Source organism: Syngnathus floridae, chromosome 16 (assembly GCF_059516105.1).
Source record: "Syngnathus floridae isolate MCC-2025c chromosome 16, RoL_Sflo_1.0, whole genome shotgun sequence".
Lineage (NCBI taxonomy): Eukaryota > Metazoa > Chordata > Actinopteri > Syngnathiformes > Syngnathidae > Syngnathus > Syngnathus floridae.
In genome coordinates, this window is record NC_142428.1 from 1,491,488 (window position 1) to 1,516,932 (window position 25,445).

The following is a 25,445-nucleotide window of genomic DNA, read 5'->3' on the forward strand; positions in this document are numbered from 1 at the left end:
CCCGCTTGGTTATATTTTGACAGACATCCAGGGCTCAGGTGAAATAGAAGAAACAGCATCACATGCATACGCTGAAATTGGAGACGGGTAAAGCCATCAATACCAGCCAACAAACGCAACACATATGGTCCTTTGTTCTATAAATACGTATGATGTATGTAAGTATTATTATTATTATTATTATTATTATTATTATTATTATTATTATTATTATTATTATTATTTGTAGACTGTGATAACTGTCCAACGGTAATGTTTTTTGACAATATTATTAAAATATTTACTACCATAGCAAAAGATAACTTTGATGGATGATAACTTGAATGATTCACTGGAGGCACGCACATATAAACGATCTCGAAATTGTGGTGTGATTGACGGCCAGGCTTTGCCTCCACGCAAGTGTTGTGGTTTCTATTTTTTTTTTTCCTTTCTCCGAGAGATCATCTTTGCATAGACGATCTCTGGCAAAACTCCTTGCGACTTTTGGTTACTATGCAACCAAGTAAAACACACAAGAGCATCCTGCCAAGTGTGGCTAGCAAGCTCTGCAGCCAGCATACAAAAGCGGAAAGTAAACAATTAGAAAGAAAATGGTAAAACAGACGATTCAGATATATGCTCGTATAAAACCCACCAAGAAAAATGCGGCGGTAAGTTGACACGTATCATAACTTGGTTCATTTTGCACATGAAACTTGCTTTTAATGCGCGTGCAAACGCAAGTAGGAATTTAAAACTTCACTATGTTTGTAGCTTGTGTAAAAAAAAAAAAAAAAGTCTCAATAAGTGTGCAAAGATCTTGTCCTCTTTATGTGCAGAAGTTGATCTTTTTTCCCCTTTTGCAAGCCTTTGTGCAAGATTTATAGTAAAAAAAATGAAGCAATGCAACAAACCTGTTGGATAATTAGTGGAGAGCAGGAAAATGCAAGCAGTTTGCACAACCTGCAAACATTAGCAGTAAGCGGTCATTTGTATTTAGCTGTTATTAGATCATTTCAGCTTCTATTGGATTGACAAAGTCACCATAGAGAGAAAGAAAAGTCCTCCTAAATGCAGTTTGTCTGAGCAACTGATGGCAGGAATAATCAAATGACACAGATGGTTTTTGTGGCCATTTAGCTTGCACGGACAATATTGAGCACAATGAAATGACCACAGCCACCTCATTGTGGCTTTTTGACATTCTGCACATGTCTATGAGAAAGAACAAAACATGCATGTCAGTGAAAACAATCTAATCATTAACGTTGTATCCTTTTCCCTGCCTAAACCCCTATGGGTTTATAATTCCATTAGTGTGTAAAAAAAACATATGCCAGCACATATGTTGAAGATCAAAACCAAAGAGTGGGATTGTTCAACTTGACCCAGCTGACCTCACTTTAAATGCCATCGACTGCCTGAATCCAGTCTGTTGGTTTAATGTTCAACAGTTTTTCTTGTATCCTCCCAGGCATGATTTTGGCCTGAGTAAGCGAGTTTCTACACTGCGCTCACTACACAACAATGAAAGTTGTTTCATTTCTATAGCTTTCCACATAGTGTGTCTTAAATTTCAGCTTTTCTCTTTTGGGGAAGACAATGACCTCACCACAAGAATCTAAATTTGCAGTGCAATAAACAGATAGTTGCATTTTAGGGTGAACTTCATGGCACTTTCACCAGATTGACAATTTGCGTCACTCATATCAATAGATTAGATAATATTTCAATAGAAATTGTCTTTATCAGGGTTGTGGCTAGTTGGAGCCTGCATCAATTGACGTGCAAAGCCCCAGGGTTCATCCTGGTTTGTTTGTCTGCCAATTGCAGGGCACATAACAATCCCGCTCACAAATGGACTATTTAGATTATTCAATTAACCAAGCATGCATGTTTGGAGCTGAATGATTTATTGTTTGTGGGATCAAAATCACAATCTCATACAATGCGTTTCCATCATTGCCAAAGCTGTGTTTTTTCTAAGACTAGAATAGAATTATAACAAACAAAAAAAATCACCAATCAGAAGCAGCATACTTTACATGTCAAATGGTTTCTTTAAAAAAAAAAAAAAAAAAAGTGTTTTTTTGGAAGTTGATTAACTCCGCTCCTTCAGGTGTACTCTATCAACAATGAGCAGCCGACAAGTGGCTCTCTGGAATTAGTGGTGCCCAAGGACATGGCTGATGGCTTTGTTAACAACAAGCGAGAGTGCTTCAACTTCAGGTACGTGCCTTTTAGAAATATATTTCTGTCTGACTCAATGTAATGATTTATCTACTTAATCTCTTGAATATTGATATGGGTGATATTATGAACTCAGTTTTTTAGTGTCAGCATTTTCTGTGCCTTCAAAAAAAGTATGCACTGTGGAGTTTTTTTTTCCTCCTATGTTGTTGTATATCATGGCACAATCTTGTCCCAATACTTCTGGATCTCACTCTAGAAATGGCTAATTTCAAGACAATGAAACATCAATCATGAGTGTGCTGGAGCCTTGGTGTGCTGAGTAAATAGCAGACAGCAAGACAGTGCCAAAATAAAGAGTTGAAAAGTTAAAACTGTTGTTTCCCAGGTTGCATATACAAAATAATCCCTTTAGCAGCTCTGTCATTGCTGAAGCAGAACATCTGGTGGTGAAGGCTGCAGCCTTATATACCCTCTGGTCTAGGCAGGGCTCACGCCACGCTTCCAAGCCCTAAATTCACAGTTAGGGACTCAGACAGTAGTGGACACGGCGAGTCTTTGCAAACCGCAAAGTCCTATAATAGCTTGCGGAGGTTCCCTTATGCCCTTGTATAAATACGATTTCCACATTTAACAGCGCTCCTGGGCGGATTCCACTCGCATCCCGCTCATCTTATTTTGTGGCCTGAAACAAGATTTGAGACTTCTTTACAAAACATAATGACTTCTTAATCCATTTGCGAAAATAAAATACGAAACTCTGGATGCACCTGTTTGTGGGTGTTGTTGGTATTTTTGGAGCAATTTAAAAAAAAAAGTTGCAAACAGTGTGTCATAGTTTCTTCTGTTGTCTAGGTTCCAAAAAGTGTTTGATCAAGCAACCAAACAAGAAGAGATTTTTGAACACATCGCAAAACCAGTAGCAGACAGGTAAAGTGATGAAGCCATTTTTATTTTGAATATTATTTAATTCACAAATTCAAGATCCTGCAGCTATCAGAGCTCATCCAAGATGAAGTCCAGTCACGTTAACTTGACTGCTAACAGGAAATCAGTCCAATGCAAGTGTTTTAAGATGCAAATGAGGGGTGCCTGATTTTTGGTGTACTTGACATACTTAAACCGCTAAGTGGACTCAGTTGGCAGGCAGGATGGAAAGTTCCGCCATTGTGAGTGTCAGAACTTTTACAAGCCAACAGCGCAGAGGGACACTCTCAAGATCAACTCGTTACAATGTGAGTTTTGAAATTTGTAAAAAAAAACTCAGTTGTTGTGTATTTTTAATGATGTGTGTATTTTTTGCAAAACAAAGTTCTCCACCCAAGAGAGTTTTTTTTCATTGCTCTCCAGCCCAAAGCAAATCTTCAGCCTTTTTAGGGATTATTGTGAAGTAGAAAAGTGGTTCAAGTTAAAGACTATCCCATTCTAGGTGGTGCGGAGGTCAGATGCCAGATGGTAACTGTGGGTACGCTTTGCTTTCCAGAATGTTCTGAAGTTTATTATTGCCTCTGCTAATATTAAAGGAAATCCCACCAAATTGCTTGGAGTAGCAGCAGTTAAATGTTTCGCTCCCTAACAACCTTTCCGCCCAAACGTCACTTTGGTCCAGCGGTTAGTCAACGCTTGCCAAATTTGCAACTTGTTCTCCAGTTGGGAAAACAGCCAGGAGAGGGAGTTTACGTGGAATTTCCTGTGTTGTCATGTAAAAAGGTGATTCCTCCTCCTCCTTCACAAACATTCATTAAGCCTCAACATCCCTTCATCTGTGAAGACCAGTATGACAGTGCAGAAGTATATTCTTTGCAAATGGGCCTCAGCATCATTTTCAAGTCATCAACTTTAACAATCAAATTTTTGCAAAAATAAATAGTTACATGTTTCCGCCCTTACCATGACTCAATCCGTGACCCTCCCTCGGGTTGTCCTTAAGGGTGGGTGTGTGGTATTACCCAAAGTGGTCATTTCAAGCCCGACACTAGTTCCAAAAAGCAACCATCATTAATAGTTTTATGAGAGGAAGAGCCAGTGTAGCTTTGGCAGCTACCTTCTACCCGAAAATGAGTTCAGCATTTTCTCTCTAGAGAGTAGCCAATGTCTAAGAAAGCCGAGGAATGAGCAGTGGTAAAAGCTCCAGTGTTATACTGTATTATATATCAACACATTTTGTAATGTGGATGCCACTCACATGCTGCTTTCAATTTTTCATTTCCCTCAATTGCACCGAAATACTATTGGTTTCCATTGGCCCTATTCCGAGCCAAACCAAAATGTACCAGTTGGGTGGGTTTTCTTTCACTCACACTTGAAGACATTTTTCCTTTACCGTCGCCGTAACGTCTCTCCACTCAAGTATATCCATCTTTTCTTGGGGATTTATATTGTCACATTTGATTTATTTTGATTTTGCTCTTCAGGTGCAGTCGTTTGGCCTTCAGTGTTGAATACCTCGTTTGTGTTGCCAATTCAAAAAGCCACCTGACCTATTTCTTTCTTACTGTTTTGTCGCTGCAGTGTCTTGTCCGGCTACAATGGCACCATCTTTGCCTACGGTCAAACGGGCAGTGGGAAGACATTCACCATCACAGGAGGAGCAGAGCGTTACAGTGATCGCGGCATTATTCCCCGCACGCTTTCATACCTGTATGAGTGTTTCACTCAGGTAGGAACATCAGCACTTACATTTTGAATCCCTCAACTGTGACACCAGCTATCCCATTATGTTCAGATCTCAACAAAGTTGGACAAAAGTTGTCTTATTATAGGGCAGAGCTCAGTGTAGATCAGTTACAAGACATTTTTAAATGGTCTTCTCTAGACTTTCAGTGTGAAAGGGAGAGCATGAGTCATTTCAAAAGATGCCAGACCCAAGATGTAGCTGAGGTCAAAGGTCAGGTCGGTACCTATATTTTTTTTCCAGCGCCCTTGAAAATGATTAGACCACACTCCAGTGTCCAATGCAGAAATGTCAATGACACTTGAATCAGCTTTAAATATCTGCTTTCCACCCCGCAGGACAGCAGTACCATGTATAGTACACACGTATCGTACCTGGAGATTTACAATGAAATGGGTTATGACCTCCTGGATTCCAGACATGAAGCATCTCGACTGGAGGACCTACCGTCAGTATGCTTTTCACACATCTTTTTGATTGCAGACATAAAGTTAGACTTAAATCTTGTGCCAAAGTTAGTTTTAGATCACTTGGTGTGGCCGTTTTTAATCAATTTGAAAATTAGAACTATAAATCAAACAGTGGACATGAACAGAGCAATTTTGCTCTTTCCTTTATTTTTAATGCTTGCTACAGTTGAATTGTTTAATGGATGCCAAAAAGCCATTTGTCCTTTTTTTGTTTTGATCTGATTTTAGCTACTCCCACACACAGGCTTAACTGGATTCAACTGTCCAGTCTGACAATCACCCAGCAAAACTAGTGGTTAGGTTAGCAGGTCTATTTTAACAGTGAAAAAACAAATCACCAATCATTCCATCATCATTTGAAACGTGTGGGTGTAACTGGGCCTTATTCCTCCACCGCTATTTCGCTGGCTGGAATGGATTTAGTGTGGTAAATATGGAGACGACAGGATTTGCCAGGCCAATACGGATTGCCAACAGGACGATTCAATAGCAATTCATGTGGTCAAATTGGTGATAGATTTTGCACTGAAGGGAAGAATGTGAAGAAATGTTATGGTTGTTTTTCAGAACTTGTTATTGCCACTCGCCATAGTCTAGGCCAGGGAATTATCATGATGAATTGTTTGAGCCATGTCTTTCTTCTCTTCTTCTCTTTTATATTTTATTTTTTTATTTTAGCCAATCACTTTGGTGTTTGTCCTGGTAGCATTTCCTTTTGAGGCAATTTCTCAATTTTGCAGATGATTCTGCTCAAGGTTTAGATAGCCACAAATCATAGTCTTCCGGAAATAGACAGTGCCCGACCTTAACCATGCTGTGGCTGCACTTGCTGATTCAAGGAGAAGCTGTGGCACTGTTGATCCGCCTTTCTCGTCCACTTCCTGTGTCTCATGGACTCTTCTTGTCCTTCTCGGCGGCATTCCGCTATCACCAGACAGACAAAATAATTCACTGTATCACTGACTTTCCATTCAACAATGGATGCCTACGTTACTTACAGGCACCGTCTTCCCTATGCTAGTTTGCACTTGTCTCTCATGCTGTGTTTTATTTCAATCATGTGTTTTCTTACAACACAATAATTTTTCTATTCCCAGAAAAGTCATGATCATGGAAGATACTGAGCAGAACATCCATCTCAGGAACCTGTCCTTGCAGCAGTCTGCAAATGAAGAGGACGCTCTCAATCTGTTGTTCTTGGGCGACACCAATCGAATGATTGCAGAAGTAAGAGGGGGTGTGGCCGATCCGGACATGTTTTTCTTATAGAAAAGTCAAAATTTGCAAGGGCCACTTTTAATTTTCTTTGACCTAAGCACAATAAAATCAATTTGGCCAAGCAGTCATATCGTTTATGCTGTTGCATAATGTATTGTTTATGCTGCTCTGTCAAGGCTCAGATGATAAAACATTTTTTAGACCTTGGGGTGGGCCGTGGCCCTGCAACCCTCTTGAATAGATCAGCCCCTCAACTGAACAGCAGCTGAATCAACATCTTCACATTCAGAACAAAAACAAGAGCGATTTGTAGTAAGATGACCATTGTTGAGCACAATAACACGATATGTTCACAAATAGGACACCAAGCAGAAAGCGGAGCAAAACATTTGACTTCGATTCACCTCGAGGACGTTGCGCTGGGATATCGGCAATGAAAACCAAAACTGTGTTTTGACGTGAAGTCTGTTGATCAAGCAGCTTGATGTGTATTGGTGAGCCCCCGGCAGCCAGCCACCCACTCAGAACCTTTTGTGAACTCACCCTCACTAGGACCTATTGACAAGAAGCTTTCACTGTTCGCCTGAAGCGAACAAACAGCATGCACATTGTGGATTGGTTGCTGCCAAATTTATCCCGGGAGTCTTTTGCTCCCTATACGAGGCAGTTCCAACAAATGTGCACAAAAGATCTTCTTTCAATTCTTGCCATATGGACACACACTCAGCAAAGTATGAGCTCATTCATTTATGACAATCCCCACTACTGTTTTATTGGAAATAAAATTCCGCTTCACTACTTCTCACCTTTCTTTTGACCTAATCAGAAAATATTTCCCCTCATCTGTTTTTTTCCTTAATGTCTCATGTCACACACGACGTCTGTCTTTTGAACTTCCTGTCCTTATGTCACCTTTGTGAGGACTGGAGTGCAATGAAGTTCATCCCAGTTTTACCGTGTTTGATTGCTGGCTCGTCCTAACACAGTTTGTGATCAACATGAACATTGTCATCTTTGCAGGTCTGGCCAGTAAGTCATTGGACCCAATTAGACAAACTGTGGTATGCATAAAGAGAGTCCAGAGTCAGAGGATAATTTCATAATGAATGAATTTATTCAAACAGCATTATATTTGAAATGAAGCACATATCAAAGACATTGCTGCCATCTTTTTTCATGAAGCACCATGCAAGTGTTTCACATCTTGTTTTTGTTGATACAGCTTGTTTGCGCAGAATGAATCACGATTCTATTTTTAATCTCTTCCGTGTCACAACCCACTGTAACTTCTGCTAGACTGGTGAGCATCTGAAAATCCACCTCAGCTTTTGCAAAGCTACCACCATCTGTTTACTGCTCATTGTTTCCACATGCTGCAACGTACGTAGGTTTTAATCAGTGGAAGCAAGAAAAAGAAGGATGAAAAGAAACCCATTCGTTGTTTGAATGAAACACAGATGGAAACTCAATGTTACATATTTTTCTTGTTTGTTTCCAGGCCTAATACTGTTGTTGATTCACAACATGATGTCTGTCGTTTGTACTGACTGCCCTTTCTTTTCCGATCTTTAGACCCCCATGAACCAGGCCTCTACACGCTCCCACTGTATTTTTACCGTGCACTTGTGTCGGCGCGAGCCAGGCTCTGCCACTCTCCGGCGCTCCAAGCTCCACCTGGTCGACCTGGCCGGGTCGGATCGGGTCAGCAAGACCGGCTTAAATGGCCAGTTGCTCACTGAGGCCAAATACATCAACCTCTCCCTCCATTACTTAGAACAGGTAGTTTCCTAATAAAGCCAATCAACCAATTTATGAGCTGCTACCATCATTTAGTTTCAGAATCTTTTCCATTTTGCTTTTCTTCAGGTTATCATTGCTCTGTCAGAGAGGAATCGCTGCCATATTCCATACAGGAACTCGATGCTGACCTCAGTGCTGAGGGATAGCCTTGGAGGCAACTGCAAGACCACTATGATTGCTACTCTGGCAGTGGACCAAAGGAACCTATATGTAAGACACTAAAGTGATGCTGTTACCAAAGTCACATTTTTGATATCTGTCCAGATGATGAACAAAATATCATATTTTATGTTCGTTAATCTTTCCAATTTATCTTACAAAAACCGCAGGAGTCGATCTCGACGTGTCGCTTTGCCCAGCGCGTGGCTATCATCAAGAATGAGGCAATGTTGAATGAAGAACTTGATCCTGCCTTGGTGAGACAGCTGCATACTCTTCAATACCTCACGAGTCATAAATACTATAAGTCAGACACCATTACACCACATCTGCCATTACAGCCAGGCCTTTCACTGGGCTTCCAAGCCCTAATTTGATCAGCAAATGAGTCGCTGTTACTGTTTTAGCTTCAAAATGGAACTAAGCGTAACCTACCATGTGTTTAAATGTCCTCTTTAGCAATCCAAAACCACTTTTTTCCAATGTCAGTGAGTCGCTCTAAAATAATCCCATTTTTTTGCTCTTCATCACATCAACGCCTACTCCTCTCGCTATATTTCAACTATTTGCAGATTACATTTGCATTCTCTCCATGTCCGGTTTACATGCCTTCAATTCTCTCGTGACATTATTTAGCCCAGCACTTCATATCTTGAGAAAGCATCCAGCTGAGGAGTATTAAGTTTATATTGTTTCTAGAAACAACTTCTCATAAATAGAGATATCTGATAGATATAGGAAATGAATCTCAAACCCTGACAAAGATCCTCAATGGAATTGATGGATCAATGCCAAATTTTTTGCAGTGTTCTTCAATTGTGTTTCAGCGTTGGGTTCATCTCACATGGTAAAATATACAGTAAAAAATATTCCAGACAAGTATGGTTTCCTCAAGAGCGTTAAGGGTTGTCCCAACCCTAAATTTAAAAACGTCAATTCCGTCTAGTTTCTTCCTAAAGCCGTGACCTCAATGTTGAAATTATGGCCTCCAAGACTCAAAGCCATACTTAAACTATCTTGAGTTAAACCGTGTCATGATAAAAGTGCTGAAAGGTTCAAAATCATTCATTTTAAGACGTAATGACTCACCTAAAGCCCCTCCTACAATTTTCAACACCATATCATCTATGAGAAAATGCATCTATGATTAGCGCATGGCTTTAAATGCTACACAGTGTTGGCGAGGAATGTATGAACGTCTCTATATTTGGTTGTATTTGTATTTTCATTGTATTGTGCCCCCTGCATTGGTCCAAAATGTCCACATCCTGTCATTTTGTTGTCAAAAGCTCGTGTTTGGATGTTGTGGGAAAACATGCCTTTGTTTCCTTCATAAAGCTGGGCCCCCTAATTGCAGCATGTTTGTGTGTGGCAAACTACGTAATAGTTGAACTTAAGATGGAACCTGTAGTTAGGCAGGAGTGCTTACACTTTACTATGTGTGTGTGCGCATAATTGTTTGCAAAAACAATTTGTGTCTATTTAAGTCATGACTATTTTTGCTGCTTGTTGAATTTATTGACGTTGTCAGTTTTTGACTTGTCGTTTCCTCAAAATAAGAGCATGAATTAATTTCCGCATCATAAATTCTGCATATAGCAACGCTGCACTAACCTGGCTATGCTGACATCATCAGTCACGCATTCTTAGTTCTTTTTCCGAGGATTTGAAATTCCGCCATGGAGTTGTGGTACCAGTGTGGGCTCTGCCCGCTGAAATAGACTATGCTGATTGTGCTGTCCGACCACTGGTGGTCAGTTGTTGAGGATGCAGCTGGGAGTCTTACATCAGACCGCAGGGTCCAAATAAAGGGACGCGCTGCAGCTTCGGACCGCAATGTCAGCTATGATATTTAAAAAAATCAAATAGAGGTGGATTACAGATGAGTATTCTTTTATACATTTATAAACTAAACTTTCACATATTATGGGAACAAAGCAAAGAAAAAGGAGAATTTGGCAATTCATACCTTGGGAGCTAATGTGCAACAGAAGGTTTACTTACAGTATGTTTGGCCTCTTTCATTTTCTTGTCGCCGTATCCAGTTGTCTGGAATCACTTAAATGTTCCTAAAAATGCATTAGCGTTCTAAACCACAAGATTGTCTCATCACTTGGCAACGGTGACATGACCTGGATTTTCTGTGTGAACTGGAGTTTTGTGTCATATATCAAAAAGTCCATCACGTCTGCCTCGTTTTACATGTTGCATACATGCGTGTTAACTTCTTCTTTTTGTGAAAATTCCAGTTGATTGCACGCCTGAAGCAGGAAGTTCAGTGTCTGAAGGAGGAGCTGACCATGCTGACGGGAGAAGAGAGAGATGACCAGCTAACTGTCGAGGAGATGAACAAGTGTGTGTTGTTGCTTATTTGGAAATCTGAAATGTCCATGGAGTCACTCTAATTCTAGTCCATATAAAAAAATGATAACCACTCAGCACTAATGATATATGTTTATGTATGTTTTATGATTTTTTGTTTTTTATGGCCTGTAATACTTATGCACATTTCTGCATGTTTGCGTGAAAACGAAGGACTTGTTCAGATAGCTTGGAAAGTCGCCTCCTCGTCTTTCCGGGTGCTGCTTGGGAAACTTGAGAAACCAATGTTTGGATTATTATCCAGAGATAGTTTATCAACTGACTGGCCCTGTGTAGCTGGAGCGCCGATTTAAATAAATAGTAGTCTTTGAACAGACCCAACTTTAAAGACTAGAAACACTTTTTAAATATAAATTTGCACTTTTGATCTGGTGCTGAATGTGATTGATTGCACAACTTGAAAGTGCAGCGGTTTCATATTTCTTGTCTGTGTGATTTAGGTTGGAAGAGTCGGTCAAGGCCTTTGTAAATGATCGTGATCCGGGCGTGACAATGACTTTGGGACCAGACATGAGAAAAATCCATCACTGCTTTCGTCTGCTTAAGGTAATAGATTAACAATATGGAACAATGCCCATTTTTATCCAGATGTGTAAGAATTCCTACAAAAAATACGGGAAAAGATTTTTCTGTGTTTTATAACACTCCTACATATCTATATCAGAGATACACTACAAATGGCACTTTTTCAATTGCACCATAGCTTTTCCTATCCCAACAGCCCAAAAAAATCATTGCAATATCTCACTGTCATTAAAAGGGAAGAAAATTTACAGTTTTGGTATTTTAACAAGAAACGTTAAGTTGACACATAAATTGTCTTTGCGGGCCGTATAAAATGATGTGATGGGCCAGATCTGAACCCCGCGCCTTGAGTTTGACACCTGTGAACTATCAGTCATCGTCATCATAAAGACAGAGCTGGATTTCTGACCCTTGTCCTAACGTTTCTCCTCCTTTGCATAAGGTCTCATAAATGTGTTTTCTTTTTTTTGTTATTGGTGGGGTCAGACAATGATTCTTGGCACTAGAAGTGGAAAGTGCAGTAACCATGATATACAGGAGACAGCAGCAGCAGCAGCAGCAGCCATACCAGAGGAAAAAGATATTCCCGAGCACCAGACTACAGAGGACGTTAACAAACTAAAGGAATTGCTGCAGCAGCGTGATCATGAAATCAGTATCCTTTTTTTAATATTTGAACTGTCCTTCTTTTAAAATGTTCATCCCACAATGCAAGTGGTTCTCATTGACAAGGATACAAAGAGCTTCTAAAAGTTATGATGTGGTCCAGCAATATTGATCTATATTTCCTGTGACGTCTGCATGACAAATGACAAGAAAGATGGAGCACAGAGATTGACTGAACAGCAGAAGCTGTGTGTAAGTGTGACCACAATATTTGTACTGAATGGCTTTTGAGGATCCAATGTGGAGCCCCACAAAGAAATATTTTTACCCAGTGCTTCAAGTTTATGGTCGTGCTTAGCATAAATGAAGATATCAGATGCCAGACATCTTCGTGATGGAAAAAAGGGACACCAATCCGAATACACCATGGGTGTAACAAATTTGTAGTGTGTTCAAAACTTGGCAAATTCAAAATGAATGCATAGTCAGTTGACTGAAAGACTGTAATGGATGCATCAGGCTGTTGTTCCAACTAATCCCTTTTATTGGCTCGCAGCAATATAAAGGTTGTGCCATTGCGGTGTTATTGAACATCCCAAATGTTCTGCTGACCATCACACTTTTGTGGTGCTGTCTGTCCACAGCTACACATCTGCTTATGTCATGAACATGAGCGTGCATGAGGAACATACAAATGTGTTATTTGGGAATGTGCTTCAGTCATCAATGTGCGTACAATGGGGTAAGAAGGGATTCAAGTATCTCAAACCCGGGAAGCCGCAGTACCTGTATAGGGGAGCCAAAGCGTGTGGCAGTTCTCTTGTTCCAGACTTCTCGGGTAGCCAGCCAATGTCTGTGTCATACTCACGCAAGTGCACCCGGCCGGCCAGCCGGCCTCACGAGCATTTTGACACTTGGACTCCAATAGACAAACACATACAATCTCATCAGTAGAGAAGATTTTGTGGAATCTTGGCAAAGTCCCCGCAGCCTCTCTGGCTCCCCTTCTCTTCACTGATTCTTCCCAGACCATGACATCTCCCCGAGTCTGTAATGTCTGACAGGGAGCACATGTCAGCAATCTGCCATTATTAAAAGCCTACTATTGTGCATGCCGTGAGGAAGCTAATGTGCTTTACTTTGTTGTCATTTTTGGCTCACCTCATGGAAATTTCTCTCTATAAGTAACTCATATTCATCAGTCTTGCTTTCAAGCGTATCTGCTGGCCTTCAGGTACAACATATTTCCTCATCTAAAGTATGATTCACATGAACTATGAATATTTCGTTTCGGTCGTCACAAACAAAAGACATGTTTGTTCCTTAATTCAGTGCCTATAGGTGTCCTGGTCAAGATTTTGAAGAAGGAAAAAAAAAGGGCCAACGATGCCACGATGCAGCTCGCGAGGATTTCCGATGTACAGAACACGGCCAAGAGTGATGCCAAGACGGGGAACGATGACCCTGCCTCAACTGGGACTGTACAGTACATGACAAGAGGTACTTAAAGTTACTTTCTTTTTCCAGTTGTTTGTATTTGAAAACACACACAGGACGAAGGACGGACCTGAACATTTTCCACGTTTGTCCTTTCTTTTCATCTTTTGTCATGTCATCAGTTAGCAGGATTGTTCAAAAGTTGAATGGGTGTTTTCAATCAATCCAAATAGTTGTGGGTCGGTCAGGTCCAAGTTTTATTGTGGAGTAAATATGCTTAAACGGTTGTCCTTATCCTGGCAGAAGTAATCAAACATCATGAAAACATCATCACCTCACGTTCTCAGCACTTCATTGTGACTTCTCGCTGCTGTTTAGTAGTGAGAATGAGACACATGGAGCCCGCTAACAAAGGAGTTTGGGAAAATGTTTTGCAGATGTTGTCTCCTGTACAGCTGACATCTAGTTTTTCTTGCTGGACGAGACAGAGAATTTGGGATGGATTAGATGCAGACACAGCAGTCAGGTGATTTCCTTCCTATGGAATGTGGGAGCCCAAGATGATCTTTAGCGTGCCGGTTTAGATTTTCGTACAAGCATCAAAAATCCTTGACAACCTGGCATCCCTCTTTTAGTCCATCCATCCATTCGTCCATCCACTCATCCTTTCATCAAATACAAACACAAATATTTGGAGGGGAAGATGGAACAGATTATTGGCATTTCCATTCATTTTACTATCCGAAGATGATTTGAAACAGGAATATTTTTTAGTTGACTGCATGGTCACGGAACAAATTAATCTCGCATCTCATGGCAAAATACTTGAATTTCCACTTTGAATTTTATACTCTGCTAAATATAGCTACAGGACTTCTATGATCATATGTAGCATCTTAAATGTACAAGATAAATATGTCGAATTTTTCTTTTCAGTAATCGTATACGTAAATATTTTGAATAGAAATTTGCTACACAGTCATCCCATTATCTGTCGGATTGTTCCCAGATGTGTATTTGTGTTCTGAAAGTAAAACGTCATCGCGCTGCCACATCCTTTCTGGAGCTTTAGATCCTAATCTAAATAGGAAAAAAAAAAAAAACATACCACTAGCATGCTGACGTGATGAAGACTGCAGAACAAGTCATTCCCAGTTTCTTGTGGCCGAGTCAGCGTACTTTCAACCTTACGTTGAATGCAGATGTTAGTGAGAGTCAGGCCATGCAAGCATTGAGACACGCTACTTAGCTGGGGCAGCTGCATTTATTTGAATTTTCCTGCCTGGTTTTGTCTAAGTAGATGATGATGAACCAGAGCCCTCATAACTAGTTCAGTCATAGCCACCGGGCAGTGGATTTTGAGCCAGTAACTCATCAAATTGAGGCTGTGCTGCTGTCTGCCTTAACCACACTTCCTCTCATTTTTGTATATCTGTGCCGAGTGTGGTAAAAAAGGCCAGTGGAGGGCTAATTGTTAACAGTGTCTCTGAAAGAGGAGCCTATTAGAAAAATAAACACACATTTGAATCCAGTCCAGACAGATGAAGGGGTGTAAATCAATCAGTCTGGTAAATGGAAGACTATGAACAATGCTCAATTTGCAGTAGTCTTTTTGAATGCTACTATGGAGCACAATTTTACCTGGTCTGACTCGTCTTTGTCTTTTTTTTTTTTTTCTTTCATTGCACTGAACATAAAAGTGAAGCATGTGTTGCTCTTCAACTACTAAATCATACACAGCGCTCGGCTCTATCTCGGCCACAATGAGGTTTTATGCATAATGTCCATGCCAAATCTTTCATTTAAAGCAAATACTGTAATAACATTAAAAGGCAGTCATTTGATATATATATATTTTTTGTATATTTTGTTTACGATGCATGCTTTTACATGTAGGCTACTCCAATGATCATGTTCTGGACTAAATCAGAAAATGTCTCCATCCAGTCATGGTCCACTTGCATAAATATACCTACTCCACATGAGACGTCCATGTAAATGATCCAGTTGCTCCATAATCAAATCAGAGGACTCGGGTCACTCCTGTCAGTCTCTGGCACACAATGCATCGAAAAGAGTCTTTTGCACTCCAAGCATAATAAGTGACCCTGTGAACAAATTTTGCATCAAGTTAGTTTTGGCGAAGGCCACTCAATAAAATCTCAAGTACAGGCTTTGAATAATATTTTTGTACTCGTAGCTTTTCATATTTAGCGATAAACTCTATCATGAAAAATGTGTTAAATAGTAGGTGGGAAAACGGACCTTGGGACCTTGACAATGAAACAAAGTGTGCCTCATACAAACACAAGTAAAATTACGGACGGTCATTCATGTGCCAAAACGGACATTCATCACCTGCCTGAAAAAAAAGTTATTTTGAGACTTAGCCACTAATTACTCACATTGTTTGTGGGCCAGTTAGGTCATCCGATGATTATATTTGAGTGAAGTTTTTTCTGCGTCTGCATTCTAAAGCCTCTATTGTGATAGCGATCTTAACAGATGTCTCCGTTGAAAAACCGTAAACGTAATGATGACCTTTGCGTGGAAAGCATCGCTGCTATAATTTGCTCCGCTCTTTCCACTGCACATCCTTCTATGTCAGCTCCCAAACTTTGCCAACACATAAAACATGGCCCATAGGGAGTTGATTTTTCTTTTTGATGACCACACTGGAAGAGATCTGCACTTACTACTAAATGTTGATGTTGTCAGAAGTACGCTTCCAATGTGTTCTCTGCACGTTGCAGTCTAAACTCCTTTGTGAGTTTCCTTTCAGGTTGATTTATTTTCGTCTCTCGCAAATACAGACGAATGTTTTTTTTCACTGTACTTAAGATTGTTATTGGAGCTAATGAATATACAAGGTGTTCCTGTAATAATTCAGAGCGGTGATGACTTGTTTTAGGCTTATTAGGACTGACAGGAGACTTGAGACGTCAAGACTTACATCTTACTATAAACTCTGCTGGTGTGTAATGAGATGCTGATGCGTCTAGCAGACCTTCTCCACGCAGCACGCCATCTTTGAATTAGGTTGAGGCTTTCGTGGCAGTCTACCTGTCAGAAGATTTCAATAGAAGCAAATGTCATGTCATGTACTGAGGCAAATGCATCATTATACTTCACATCATGAAAAAAGAAAATCTGTCATCCTAACACATTCCTCTGCGACAGTCTCACTACATGGGGGGGGGCATGGAAAAGAATTAGTGAAGTTATCCATGTGATCTCATTATCCCGCAAATGATGTTAGTACAACATAAAAGATGTCATATTGAAAATACGCCCGGAATGTTGCGCCTTAAGTCGAATGAATTGCAAAAAGCCCAACTGTTGAGGTTGGCTGGGGCAACACATGCTTGCGAGATCCCTGCTGGTTTCAATCAGGACTTTCCGAAAATAACGACCGAATTCCCCACTGTCCTTATCCCACATGAGTAACTGTCCTCCGTGTCTGCTTTGTTGCAAAATTCTCCTCAATGATGCATGGAATTCATCAAAATTTGTATGAAAGCAAACTGCCAAATAATGTTATTGCATCATTTGCATCATTACTGCATTTTTTAAATAATTTCGTCTGCCCCGTACTGAATATTTGATGCCAAATCAAGGAAAAAATATGTTGCTATATAATAATAATATATTTTTTCTTGAACCTAACCTACAGAAGTAGTGTAAAGTGTTTCTTCCACCTTCTTTTGTATTCATGATTTTTAGTATCTTGCTAATTAGATTTCATATTCACAACATTCTTTCCATTACAAGCATAAACCCGTGTAAGCGGATGTTTACAACGTCAATAAAAATGCTTGTTAAAGCGTATTATGAGCAACTACCGCTGGGAGGTTCCGTCCTTTCTTTGCATGTGGTAAATTGTGGTGCGGGGAGTTTCTTTCCTATACTGCTGATGTGTTCCAAATGAATGTTTGCTCTATACAGTGTTTGTGTCTCTGTTTACTGGAAGACACCAAGTTCTTTATTGTTGTTACAAGTGGGAGGTCGACATCGCCGCACATCTGGCAGCCAGACACCGATTGGGTATACCTGTGGAAGTGAATCGGCTCAGATGCTGCTGAGATGTCGTATCAGTCGACTAATTTATTTCAGAAGTATAGAAAGCTAACAGCTGAAGTATTTGTGTTTTATTAGCAGGACCGCAGCTCTCCATTGGAAAGCAGGAGGCCTTTGAGAGCTTTGTCGCTGATCATGAGGACCATCATGTCATTGAGGACAACAAGAGTCTGCTCAAACAGAGGTAGGGTCATAGATTTAATATGATCATTAATAAATAGAAAATTCAAGACTGGTTGTTCAAGCGGTTTGAACTTGCTGAGATCGTGTATGCTCATGAAATTGAATGATTAGAAAATAGTTAACGCCCTTTTTATTTAAAACAGGTCAGCAGAAGCCAAAAAACTTGGGGAGCAACTTCATGATGCCAAACAAAAAATCAGTAAGTGTTTTTTTTTTAAGAAATGACAAAAATAAAAACAGATGCTCTGCATTAACAATTGAAATATTATAAACTGCAGTATCCTCTTGAAAAAAAAAAAACAGTCGCATGTAGAGCAGTAAATACAGCAAGCCACTTTTATTATTTATTGGTGCGTCTCCCAAAATCTGCGGCATGTCCAACTGCCAGACATCCCACTAAAATGGAAAACATACAATTGGCATGTCACTGGTGTAGGCCTTCATACGGTTCACATTTACACATTTGCCAACCACGTATCCAAGTTTGATCATACACACAATGCTGTGAAAAAATGTTTGCGTTCCTCTCAGATGTTTGTTTTTTTTAAGATTTTTCCCCCTTTACAAATTTATCTGCATTTGAAGGTGTAAACGTTGATTCGATTTTCGAAAAAAAGGCAACAAACGACTGGGTTTCTGTTCAATATTACTGCATTATTAGACACATGGAGCTGCATTCCTTTTGGATGAGGAGTGTTTTTAGTGGACGGTGGTTGCCTCTTCTGGCTGGAAAGTGGTGCTGTAATATTAAGCTCCGCGTACTTGCCTGCCATCTTGGAAGCTCCGCTTGGAAAATAAATGCAATATTTGTCTCTCGGTTGATGTCGAGTGTAGAAGGAGCACAATATAGATAGAAGCTTTTTTACTGCTTTGTCTGTTGGATGCTTTCAGCATTGGGCTCCAAATCAAAGCAAGGAACAGCAGCCTCTGCAGACTTTTGTCCAAACATTTCCTTGGTTTACAGGATTATTCTTGGCCACTTTGTCTGCTTGTGGAATGGAGACTCAGCAAAGGAGCATATGCTCTGAGGCCTTCGGTCCAAAAAAGTGCGCAGACATATATTTATTTTGAACCATCGTTGGTGCACATATTGAACAGTATGCATGGCAGCAGGATATGGACAGGAACTCTTCATTCCTGCAGCAGACGTGAAGGATAATATTTATGCATTACATTCCTATGTCCAGCATATGCTATTTTGTATTTCATTCTCCTTCGCTTGAAATATGGAAAGCATATATGTTCTTTGTATCCATTTTCCATTAGATCCAACATGACCACTGCTCATTGAGCCATTATCACCTGCTGACACATCAATCCAATGAAAGCACCGATTGTGTGCCCAATGTTGTGGAAATAGCAATTAATTCCTTTTAAACACTTGACATGACATTTGATGGTTTAAATATCTGGGTTGAGGATTTGAAATGACAACCTATAACAGGCTATTGATTTTTTTTTTTTAAATGCACTTAAATCAACACACACAGAAACTGGATAGCATTTATCATTTCGCCATGGTGCAAGTTTAACGAGCAGCTGACAAATCATTAATGTGGCTTATAACTGGAAATTGTTGTTTTACATCCCCAACATGACTTCTGAGGAAATAGCATGGGGCTTTGGGGATCCATCTACAATGGAGGAAATGAATCTTTGATTTCTGATATGTCACAAATTGTCTTGTCTTTGTTATCCTCGCATCTCTTAGCATCATTTCATTTCCTGATTTATGAACTGACTTTGAGTTGGCTGACTGTAACTTTGAGTTTTTAAATCCCACCATAGCCTAACTGGATCCTTTTACTTTCCACAATGTATGAGCTGGAGTTAATCATTTGCATAGCCGCCCATGTAGTCAGAGCGGTTAATTGTTAATTTGTCTGTGTTTGGAAAAGTTTTTCCCCCATGACATAAATGGAAAAAAAATAGGGACAATTTATAATCATAAAACCTCTATTAACTGTACAGACAACATTTTATAATTATTATTGTAACTGGAAAACACATCTCAATGTTAACTTTTATAACTCTAATAAGAAGTATAACCACTGCTGGTACCACTAAAGGTGTAACATGTGACTCCTAGAAAGAAAAGGAAAAACGTGGGATGCCCGAAAGAACGATTTTGGCCAGCACGTGGTGAATCCTGCTGGATAGTTTAAAGGTACCCCCGATCAAACTCACACCCCCAACAACTTGCACTTCAACTGGCTGCGGGATCGCTTAACAGAGTCATACAAATGCACCGTCTCCATGTCCGAGACTTGGGGGATTGTAATAGAAACTCACCGCAGAAGATCCTGCCATCCAATCCCTTAAAAAGCTTTCACTCCTACACATAATTGCCTGGGTAATTTACTTGTCTTGCTATCTGATATACTGTCCATTTCATTTCATCTGAAGCTGAAATTGCTTCCTTTCTGGTTGATATTGTTTATACCCCGGTGTTGCTAATCATGATTGAGTTCAGTCGGTTAACATTTACTCAACAGTTGTGGCTCTGAGACGTCACTCGCGTATGAAATTGAATCTTTTCATTCGAGGAATTCAAGCTTTTAATTATTGGCACAGAGTATGACGAAAAGATGACTTGGCCATATGTGTTAGTCCCACAAGTGAGGCAATTATCTAAATAGCCTTGCCCTCTCGCTCACATTCTCCCTTTGTCGTCAAAATGACAGATATGCAGATGATAAAGAAGAATATTTTTCCCGCGTCACTTTCAGAAGCTCTTTGGTTCCTCTCATTTCATGGGAATTTGGGCATTGATCCTATCAGCGGTGAATGTTTTCACGTTTCAGACAGTTCATTCAAAGTAGCGGTGAGTCTTGGCTCACTCGTGAATTCACTTCTCATTGCTTCCATACATAAATCGGAAGGCTAATATTCCTGTGGTCACGTGTGGTGTAGCACTATTGTAAGCATGTCCATACATAATTTTTTCCAATGAGATTATTTTTTTCTTCTGGATATCTTCCTTGTTATTTTGACACTCTACATGGAAACACACCCCTATTTCTTAATGGCAGCTTGAACTGATGGCACCTTTGGTCAGTCTCTCGGTGGCTTCGGCATATGGAAGCAGAGCGTTACAAAAAAGCAGACATAACCCTGGGCTCACCTCTCAGAATAAATGAGTCTTGCATAAAAGCACATCCTAAGCAGCCTGGTAATCATCATCATGTAGCCTACTGTAGGTGCACACGCATGCATGCACGCACGCAGCTTGTCTCTGGACAGGCATGGTCGACATCTATAAACCAGACCTGCAAATTGTGGTCAAGCGAATGGACAAAACCGCAGCAGTCTCTGGTACTGCGTCTGGAGAATAATTTTGATGGAATGGCAACAGCAAGTAGGAAAAGCAATCTGCTACCTTTTCCTGCTGTGGATTAGCATGACAGAACAATGAATGTGTAGTTTGTCGTGTGTGATTTAAAAATGAGACAAACGATTTCATGTAGTTTAGGATTCTATAGATTCCAAATAAAAAATGACATTTGTTTCCATCTCACTTTGTCAGATGAATTTAAGAAGCAGTTGGAAGTGCGTCGAAGACAGAGAGCCGCTTACGGTATGTTGGTTGTGCATCCCCCCAAAAGAATCTTTAGTATATCTTCAGATGCATCAGATCGTCAATGCTGATTTTTTTTTCTGCACTAGGTGTGATTGGAAATCACAAAGACGTTGGTGTGGAGGTGGATCCAGTAGAGGAAAACCTGCGGGAACACATTGAGCAAGAAAAAAAGATGTGAGCTTGATTCAACTTAACTCCATTACTGGAGCTAATGCAACATATGTTGTCCTACTCATATCTTCCATCAGTTACAAGAGCACAGCTTGCCACTTGAAAGCATTGAGAACAGAGATCGAACACCTGCAGCTGTTGTTGGAGAGGGCCAAGGTCAAACTCCACAAGGACTTCCAGAAGTGGTGGAACGAGGAAGCTTCCAATGTGCAGGTGACTGAGCTCATCGCTCTTCTCTACCCATCTGGAAAGACCACGTAAACTCTGGCAAGGGACACATAATGGTTAAATCTCAAAACTACTCCAGAGGGCCTTAAATGTGTTTTTTTAAAAACATCAATCGTGGCCTCTAAGGACATTTAAGTGCATGTAAGTTGATATGCACATGTCCCTGACTTTGGAGGCCTTTATTGCACCAGTGTGACCCTTACAACCACTGTTCAACATCATACAAGAAAGGTCCTTGGTTATTTATCATTTTTCACGGAAAAGTATTCCAGAATGCGTTCACTGTAGGATTTATGTTGAGTAAATATGAAAAACAAAATGCTTTTATTCATTAGGCTGTCTGTTTCTGATATCAGGCTTGAAAGCCGTAAAATTGTAATTGTAAGAATTCACAGTGAATAATAGAGATTCAAAAACACCTTGTTTTTGGATGTGCCTTTGAAATAGTCATCAAAGCCAGTGACATTTTCGCTCATAAATTCTCTCCGTGACATGTGACATGATCTACAGGAGTCGAAAGATGAAGCCAGAGGTCACACAAAAACCCTGCATGGAACCTCACCCTCATCCTCACCTGGCACTCCAGACTTTGAGTGAGTTTCTTTCGTTCATCTCTTAAAGTCCATGTTTATGATCTTCTATAGCAGCTTTACCCGTACGAAGGCGGCCCAGGTCAGTTTTTATTTGTCGTGCAGAAAATACTATAAGCTGTCATATGGTATTTTTATTCCGGGTTACACTGTCAAAAGTGACTTTAAATTGCCTTTGATGCATTTTACACCTTGCCTACAATGACCCACCATAAGCTGTCACTTTATCATGTTTGGTTTGTGTCCCAATGATCCCCGGAGATAAGTTGGATGGATGAATGGAACATTTTTGAATTTAAAAACACAGTGGTCCCAAAAATCACTACCAAAAGTAAAGTAAAAAGTGAGAGCAGAATTTGCCAAGCGGCATGATGACAAGCCACAAAGCTTTTACACATTTTTGCACATCAATCGTGGCCTCTAAGGGCACTTAAAATTTCCTATTGACAGATGAGAAAACTGGGACATTTTGGCAAGGCACATCAACTCACACAAAAATGAAGCATACCAAGAAAAGAACAATACCCCTACTGTGAAACATGGAAAAGCTTGTGTTATGTTCTGGGACTACTTTGCTGCATCTGGCACGAGATGTACAGGGCACAATGAAATCTCAAGACCATCAAGGTCTCCTAGGAAGAAATGTGCGTTGATTTAAATTCTATTGAACATCTGTGAAAAGAGCAATAAACGTTAAAAGGGTGCCAACGAGCCTGTGTTTTTAAATACCACAGTTGAAAAGCATCTATTATTGGTTAAGTTTAATATTTTATTCATTTATTTTGCTTAATTTATATCTGTGGGGGTGATTAGCAGAGGGGGTACCGACAATTTTGCCCATGTGTGTATGTTTGCAGTCACGCAAACCATCTTTTCAAGCTCTGCATATTTTCAACATGGGATATTAATTGGCTTTTGATGAAGAAAAAAAAAAAACAGGGGGGAGGCTGATACTGACAACAATGCTTTGTTGTAATAATTAGCATGCTTCCAATCTATAATAACAACCATATTCTTCAGTCTCATTTTTTTAATTCTCCTTTCAAAATCATTCAGTTACTAGCATTCAATATTTCATGTTTGTTTGAATATATGTTCAGTAACCAGCTAGTATTTACATGTTGGAAGTATCAAACCATCTGGTCATCACTAATTTGTCTTTTTAATGCAATTTCAAATGTCTTTCCATTTTAGAACTCTCATTCCCAAGCCAGCATGGTCCAATACGGTGCAAGAGGAACCAGCGGCTGACTTGAGTTCTTCACCAGAGTGGAAGTAAACCATTCCTTCTTAAATTCTTGCAAAATATTTCTAAAGTTATATTTCAGTTCTTTTTCCTTTTATGAGTACAGACTACACCCTTTAAATTCGTCACCCGAAAACCACAGAGACAGACAAACATTCACACAGCAGCAATCAATCCCACTCCATAGATTCAAGAAAGGAAAGGAAAGGGCAGAAGGTCAAAATCATCTGATTCCATTTTGATGGTGCATTTAAAGCGTCACAGCAGTGATAAGCTTGCTTCACAAGGCAACCTCAAGTCTGCATTCATTATACAGACACATTTCAAGTGGCAATCAGGAGAAAATACGGCTGCAGAGCCACTTTGCATCCAAAGCTATGTTTAATCTGACATATGTATATTCACGCAACCATAGTAACACCCAGGGGAAAAACAATGTATAGTGTAACATACCACAAATGTTTGAGGTAAGCGCTCTTTTAGCCTCTAAAGCAATATTACATTTCCTCCAAGATTTGTTTTCTATAGAAATTCCATCGCAGATAATATTTCTAACTTTTGGAAAAAGAACAACCCGCAACCATAATGAGGATCAGCGGTAAAGAAAATGGATGGATGGATGGAGGCAAGAACTAAATCGAGCGAAAGGCTTTTAAAATCTTGCCCCTTAATATAATCATACACATTTGGAAAGTTATAGCTTACTGAATGGATGCCGCAATATTTTTATTGAATAAAAGATATTTATGGCTGCAGAGTTCAGCATAGAGTTAGCGTCATTCATGATACATACTTGATCTTGAAGAGTTGTAGACTAATTGATAAAAATAAAAATATACAGATATTGTTAAGCCACATTAAGCTTTGCGTTTGTGTTCCAGGGCCCTTTCCAAGTCTTCTCTCTCCCCATCTTCTATCCCCCGGACTGGAGACAAGCAAACTGATGCAGACATCCTGGCCTTCATCAGAGCCCGGCAAAACCTCCTCAACAGGGCAGGTAATACACAAACAAACACACTTAAGTCGTATTGATTCCCAACCACATTGATGTGCCTGCTACGAGGAAATTATCAACCAAACATTTTGATATTAATTAACAATCAATACTGCCCTCTAGAGGAAGCAGGAATGAGTCTTTTCCTGAGCCTGTTCCTGCACATATCTCCTCTCTGATGTAGAAGCCTGATTAGAGACCACAAATGAACTGAATATTTTTTCCTTTTTTTTTCTGCCAGTGCCGCATTATGTGTCTAAAAATCATACTATTTGTGCATCTTCCTGTTATCTTTTGTGTCATTTTAGTAACTCCTTCAACTTGACCGATTGAGCATAAAAATAGTTTTTTTATTGTCGTGGTTTTTCCAGCAGATGTTCCCACGTCCTTCCACTGTCTATTTTTTTGAGGTGATAAAAGGCTCATTTGCATGCTTGTGGTCATGGTGATTGTGCTTTGACAGCAACTTCATTTCTGGGGTTATTTTATCACTATGGTATTGGTTTTTATCCATCAGAAGCAAATTGGATGAAGGATTCGGTTTCCAAATGGGTTGAACAACAATTTCCCTAAAACGAGGTACGATATGTGACTTGTGTTTTCCAGGCTCTCTTCAGAACTGACCTCAAGTTGTTTGGAAGGAAACCCCATGATACCTCAAATTGTCATAAAGGAATAAAGGGACGCATCACTACACTCATCTTGCGCGAGTCACTAGCAGCACACTTAATGAGCAGTGGCAGAATATAAATAAAAGCCCTCGTCATCCATTTGATATGAGCAAATGTTGTTTCAAGATATGAGAGGGGAGACAACAAGAGGAAACCAGCTGACTTGAGTACGTCATGACTTGTAACATCTTGAGTGTCAATATGTGGCTGTAAATATAAGTAGCTGCCAAAAAGAGCAAAGTATTCAAGTATTTTTTTAATC

General features: G+C 39.9%; 1 protein-coding gene across 3 annotated transcripts; it reads left to right on the forward strand.

Moving 5' to 3' along the window:
* Positions 1-494: 494 nt before the first annotated feature.
* Positions 495-25,282, forward strand: kif6 (kinesin family member 6). 3 transcript variants are annotated; one of them, XM_088401065.1, is made up of 22 exons: positions 495-653; positions 2,102-2,211; positions 3,028-3,102; positions 4,684-4,831; positions 5,185-5,294; positions 6,414-6,543; positions 8,107-8,313; positions 8,401-8,544; positions 8,664-8,750; positions 10,743-10,846; positions 11,316-11,421; positions 11,887-12,055; positions 13,348-13,506; positions 17,599-17,704; positions 17,847-17,902; positions 21,230-21,280; positions 21,370-21,457; positions 21,532-21,667; positions 22,193-22,275; positions 23,467-23,547; positions 24,400-24,515; positions 25,119-25,282. In XM_088401065.1, the coding sequence occupies exons 1-22, from the start codon at positions 594-596 to the stop codon at positions 25,133-25,135; spliced, it is 2,343 nt and encodes a 780-aa protein (XP_088257191.1). In that variant the 5' UTR covers positions 495-593; the 3' UTR covers positions 25,136-25,282. The 3 variants fall into 3 exon arrangements, with proteins under 3 accessions (XP_088257191.1, XP_088257189.1, XP_088257190.1); XM_088401063.1 differs by having other exon boundaries at positions 24,400-24,511; XM_088401064.1 differs by having other exon boundaries at positions 17,602-17,704; positions 24,400-24,511.
* The last annotated feature ends 163 nt before the right edge of the window (positions 25,283-25,445 follow it).